Source organism: Osmia bicornis, chromosome 6, assembly GCF_907164935.1.
Source record: "Osmia bicornis bicornis chromosome 6, iOsmBic2.1, whole genome shotgun sequence".
NCBI classification, from domain to species: domain Eukaryota; kingdom Metazoa; phylum Arthropoda; class Insecta; order Hymenoptera; family Megachilidae; genus Osmia; species Osmia bicornis.
This window is the reverse complement of record NC_060221.1, coordinates 11,887,502-11,893,574: the sequence shown is the minus strand read 5'-3', so window position 1 is coordinate 11,893,574 and position 6,073 is coordinate 11,887,502. Positions and strand designations below refer to the sequence as shown.

Here is a 6,073-nt window from a genome sequence, read left to right as displayed (position 1 = left end):
CTTTGAAATGATATGTAATATACATTTAACAACAATATCATTATTACTATATCTACATTAGATATAATGTAATATACTGATACCTTCCTACAGATCTATGTACATTTAGTAACAATATCATTCCTACTATATCTGCGTTAGATATGTAATATACATTTAATAACAATATCATTATTACTATATCTACATTAGAAATAATGTAATATACTGATTACTTCGTACAGATCAATGTACATTTAATAACAATATCATTACTACTATATGTGCATTAGACATGTAATATACATTAAATAACAATGTCATTATTACTGTATCTGCATTAGATATGGAATATACATTAAATAACAACATAATTATTACTATATCTACATTAGATGTAATGTAATATCTTGATACCTTCCTACAGATCAAAGAACAGTTAATAACAATATCATTATTACTGTATCTGCGTTACATACGTAATATACTGATACCTTCCTACAGATCAGTGAACAATTCGTAACAATATCATTATTACTATATCTTCATTACATATAATGTAATATACTGATTCCTTCGTACAGATCAATGTACATTTGATAACAATATCATTATTACTATATGTGCATTTAATATGTAGTATAAATTAAATAACACCATCATTATTACTGTAGCTGTGTTACATATGTAATATACATTTAATAACAATATCATTATTACTATATCTACGTTAGAAATATTGTAATATTCAGATTGCATGGTACAGATCAATGTACATTTAATAACAATATCAATATTACGATGTGTGCATTAGATATGTAATATACATTAAATGACAATATCATTATTACTATATCTTCATCAGATATAATGTAATATCTTGATGCCTTCCTACAGATCAATGTACATTTAATAACAATACAATTATTACTATATCTGCGTTAGATATGTAATATACATTTAATAACAATATCATTATTACTATATCTGCGTTAGATATGTAATACACGTTTAATAACAATATCATTATTAGTATATCTACATTAGATATAATGTAATATACTGATTCCCTAATACAGTTCAGTGCACATTTAATAAAAATATTATTATTACTATATCGGCATTAGATGTGTAATATACATTTAATAACAATATCATTATTACTATATCTACATTAGAAATAATGTAATATACTGATTCCTTCGAACTGATCAATGTACATTTAATAACAATATCATTTTAATCAATGTGCATTAAATATGTAATATACATTTAACAACAGTATCATTATTACTATATCGATATTAGATATAATGTAATATACTGGTTCGTTGCTACTGATCTATGTGCATTTAATAACAGCATGATTATTGGTATATCTTTTTTTTTCTTTTTTTTTTTTGGCTATGGGTGGAATATCCTTTATGCACCACCGGGCGGGCCGTATCCGCCCGGTAGTGTGGGAGTCCTGATACCCACTAAAAACCACCCCTCCTGCTTACCGTTTTCCTTTACCAAGGCAGGCTAGGACCGGAACCGCCTTTCGGCAGTACTTCAGTCCCACCCTTGAAGCCTACCTATATTACCTTCACCATTTATTTTCCCCTCTTATATGTCTTTACGGACCCTCCTTTCCACCAATTGCCCCTATTTATTCTATGTTACATAATTTTTACCCAGTAGAAACATCTATGTACACCTATTATATGGACTAACCCTAGGCCCATCCGTGTCATAGACATGGCACTCTATGTGCGTAGTTCTGTATGGCCGATCGTAACGTGATGGCGTTGTATCACGCACCACTATAACCTGTACGCAATTTCTGTCATTGTTACAATAACTAATTTCACTCACTCTCTTATGTTGTCGTCCTATCCGGTGCTCAACTACAACCCTTCCCGCTTCGCGAATCACTTAACGAGGTAAGTAATCCCGTAACATTATTTAATACTGTATATATTTCCACCTTGTCATAGCAAGTATAAACTAATTTTTTTTTTTCTTTACACTTTGGTTTCTTTCCATTGTAGTATAATAACCATTACTCCCCTTATAGTTTAAATACCTTTTGAATTCCTGAAGATATATCCAGGAAAAGGATGATATTATTTCCATGTACCACTGGTGAGTACACGTATCTATTTCCAGTTTACAAATTATAAATCTACTTTATCTTTATTCACCTTTTCCTACTACCTATCGGTGTCGGAATCCGTACTCTACTATAGCTTGCTGTTTTCGAGTTCTCTACTCTCCTCTTTCTCATACTTCTTTACTTTTAACCCCTCAGGTATCGATGGACCGGATCACTGCACTCTACTTCCGTTAAGGTTTATACTTGTTCTTTTATGCTCATCCCAGCAAAAGGAGAATGCAACACCAGCGTACTACCAAAAGATAACTCTCCTGTTACCGTTGTTTATTATTTAATATCACCGTTTGCTCCATTTAATTTTTATTATTCTTCCTTTGTAGGTTATACAGGTAACTCTTTCTATCCATCACACTATGCCAGCCTCTACATTATTCAAATTATTTCAGACTACCACCACTCCTCATCACCTCCGTTTATTCTTCAGTGGGAAGATAATGTAGTATACACAATGATGTCAATGTGCTTTACTGTCTTATGTGTGTTACCTCCAGTATCTATGGTTATCCTAAAATAATCAACGCACACGTAAGTACCATCACTTTGTCGTATCCGTTAGCTAGAAACTAGGAATTAAGTAATATCCAGTGCTTGTATAACTAAAATAAGCTATAAATAGTGAATAAATAAATAAAAGAAATAAAATAACATAAAATAAATAAAATAAGACAATCCAATAAGTAAATGACTAGAATCCAGTATGTAATTAAGTAAAATAAATACGTAAATAAATAAGTTATAATAAAATAGAGTCAATAGGTAAAAACATAAAATCCGTCAAGTAAGTAGATAAACCAATAAATACTAAATAATAAATAATAATAAATCAGTTTAACAAATTAATGGTAATTACGCAACTATTTAGATAAAATTTTGTCAGTATATATAATAAGAAAAGTTGAATGAATATTCAACTTTACTGTATCCACTGTCTTGTAGTTTAATTTAACTACCCATTTCTTTTAAGGCTTTAAGAATTCACATGCACTAGGTTCAGTATACTAAGTACCTTAATTATTTCAGCACCACGTATACACCACACCCTTTTTCAGGTGAGGACTTGATCTGTCGCGGTCACCATCAACATTGCTGCTTTGGGATATGAATCATCTATTGTATTTAATTAACCAAGTCATCAGGAGTTTCCAATGGGAACTCCTGCCACCGTTTACGAACCGTTACCCATTTCGAGGCCGAACTAGCATATTGCAGCTCTTAACTCTTTATCTTTATCTGGATGGTATGATGATTTTCTTTCCTTTTGTTACTATTATTCTTATCTTATTGTTTTCTCCTTTAGTATTATCCTCCTGTCCCTGAACTTGCATTTTGTGTTTGTCTTCTCCATTCCTTCCTGATTTTTTCCCGGTGTGTTTTCTCCCATTTCTCTTTTTCCGATATACATACAGCGCAGAATTTCCTGATTGATGCGTTGGTTTTATCCCTTTTCAGTAAGTGTCCGATGTTTTGAATTTCCCGTTTTACTGGATGTATTTCTTTTTCCAGCGCCATCCTCTCCATTTTCCATCTTGGACACATAAAGAGAGTATGTTCTGCGTCGTTGAACAAATCCTCACAGAACCAACACTTTGGTGTTCTTTCCTTACGAATCTTTGCTAGGAAAGCCCCAAAGTATCCATGGCCAGTCTATGCTTGTACTAGCTGGTGATCTAAGAGAGGTATTCCCCCACTATTCCATTCACCAATGTCACTAATTATCTTGTTAGTCCATCTGCCTTTATCCATGTTAGTGCCATTCTCTTTTGTTGTTTCAGTTCTCTTCTTCGACAATGTCTTTGATAATCCTGTTTTTATCTTTTCCGTTGTTTTGTTCAAACTTCCCCTTTTCTTGTGCCTCCCTTATTTTAACGTATATACGTGCAATTTCCTTTGCTGTATAATCCAAGGCACGTTTCCCGGTTATTATACATAAAACTTCCGTAGACACTGTTCTGTAAGCTTTGCAAATTCTGTTTAGCGGTAGCTTCTGCGCGTTCCTTAGTTTTTTCGTGTTCAGTTTATATGTCAGTGCCCTGGCCCAAATTGCCGCACCATACATCACCACTGATTTCACAACATTATAATACAGTATCCTGGCTTTTGGACCTGCTCCCTCTTGTGTTTTTCATCAGGAGGCTTAGATGCATCGCGTATTTACTCGCTTTATCAGTCGCGTTCTCAATATGCTGCTTAAATACTTGGTTGCATTCAAAAGTTACCCCAAGGTATTTAGCCGTCTTGCACACCGGTATTTCATTTCCCTCGATTTCCACCGGGATACCCTCAGGATTTTTCCTTCCTGTCAGCAATATGGTTTCCGATTTTTGCGGCGCCAGGTCAAGGCCTTCCCCTTTGTACCAGTCTACCATATCTCTTATTATGGCATTGGCCGTGTATTTCATTCCTTCCAAATCTTTATCAATTATTACAATACCTATATCGTCAGCAAATGCCACCAAGTAGACATTTCTTCTAAGACGTATTTTCAGCAAGCCATCGTATACGAGGTTCCACATAAATGGTCCAATTATCGACCCCTGTGGAACACCTCCAAATACCTCTATTTATTCATGTCCATCATCTGTCTTTATGACTAGCCATCGTTCACCTCAAATAAGACTCAGTCATTTTTATTATTTTTCTGGGAAATCTTTTTCTCTTCATCTCACGGATGACGCTTTTCCACCTGAGGGAGTTGAATGCATTTTTTGACGTCCAGTAGGATTAGGAGGCAATGACTGCGCTCTTTTTTTGCCTTGTCCCAATATCCCATCACCCGCTCCATGGCGGAGAACGGTTCCCAAACCCTTTCTGAACCCATATTGGTGCGGCGACAGATCATCCCTCCTGATTGCCTCATGTAATCTATTTTTAACAATATGCTCCAATATTTTCGCAATATTGGAGGCAATGCATAGTGGTCTGTAGTCTGACGGCTTCACTGCGTTAATCCCTGTGCCTTCCTTAGTTGTTGACTTACCTTTTGGTACAAGCACTAGTCTGGTGGTTTTCCATTCTACAGGCCAGTGACCCAGATCCATGCATTTGTTTAGTAATCTAGTCCAGAAAGAGGATGCACCAAGTCCTACAGCCCTTGCAGCCGCAGCAGGGATTCCGTCAGGGCCTGGTGCTTTTTTACCCGCTATTTGTTTACATGCTAGGATTACTTCCATATCCGTTATTTTTATCCTCATTTTCCTCTAGGATTTCTATGCCCTCACCAGTGTTCATTTCCAACTCGTTCTCATTCCCAGCTACGTCTACGTTATTTGTCGGTGGCTTCATACAAAGAGACCATCTACCACTATTTTAATCTGTTCTGGGTTGAATTTAATTGGTGAAGTACTCCCTTTGATTTGCTTAATCACTGTTTTGTACGGTCTACCCATACATCCCTATCTACTGTGTCAATCAATTTCTCCCACGCCCCTTTTTTGGCCGTCCTAATTTCCCTATTAAACTCCCTCTTTGCCGTCTTAAGCTCGTCTTGAAGTAACGTTACGACCCCACTATTCTTTTTCCTATTTTCTCTGGTCACCTTCCTACGCGCAGTGTTAGCTCTCTTCCTGAGGTTTAAGATTTTCGACAGACCACAATGCACCGGGGTTTTATTGAACATTCTACCTTCCTTTTTCTTACACTTATTACTAATACTCTGGATCTCCCTCATCATAGCATCAATATCCTCTCTATTTTCCCCAATACTGTAGCTATTGTTCTTACTATCTCCGAATTTCTTTTAAAAAACATTTTCACAAATTTGTCTTTATCTACCTTTCTAATATTATCGTTCAAGACTAATTTATTACTTTTTTCAGGTTCATCGATTACTATAGTGTGCAGCAGGTATTGATGGTCCGATCCAGTAAATTCGGTAAGGACGTTACTTGCTACTACTTTATGGCTCAGCCTCGTATCTGTTATTAAAAGATCTATTTT

General features: G+C 35.3%; 1 protein-coding gene across 1 annotated transcript; it reads left to right on the top strand.

Moving 5' to 3' along the window:
* The first annotated feature begins 1,739 nt into the window (after nucleotides 1–1,739).
* LOC123987905 lies at nucleotides 1,740–2,646 on the top strand. Its single transcript, XM_046286226.1, has 4 exons — nucleotides 1,740–1,904; nucleotides 2,065–2,106; nucleotides 2,273–2,576; nucleotides 2,629–2,646. The coding sequence occupies exons 1-4, from the start codon at nucleotides 1,843–1,845 to the stop codon at nucleotides 2,644–2,646; spliced, it is 426 nt and encodes a 141-aa protein (XP_046142182.1). The 5' UTR covers nucleotides 1,740–1,842.
* Nucleotides 2,647–6,073: the final 3,427 nt, after the last annotated feature.

Excerpts from the sequence above, each read along its gene's own strand:
- LOC123987905 (XM_046286226.1), top strand. The coding sequence starts at position 1,843 with ATGTTGTCGTCCTATCCGGTGCTCAACTACAACCCTTCCCGCTTCGCG. Across the intron at positions 1,905-2,064 it reads TTCGCGAATCACTTAACGAG|ATATATCCAGGAAAAGGATG; the intron begins GTAAGTAATCCC and ends GAATTCCTGAAG. Across the intron at positions 2,107-2,272 it reads ATTATTTCCATGTACCACTG|GTATCGATGGACCGGATCAC; the intron begins GTGAGTACACGT and ends TTAACCCCTCAG.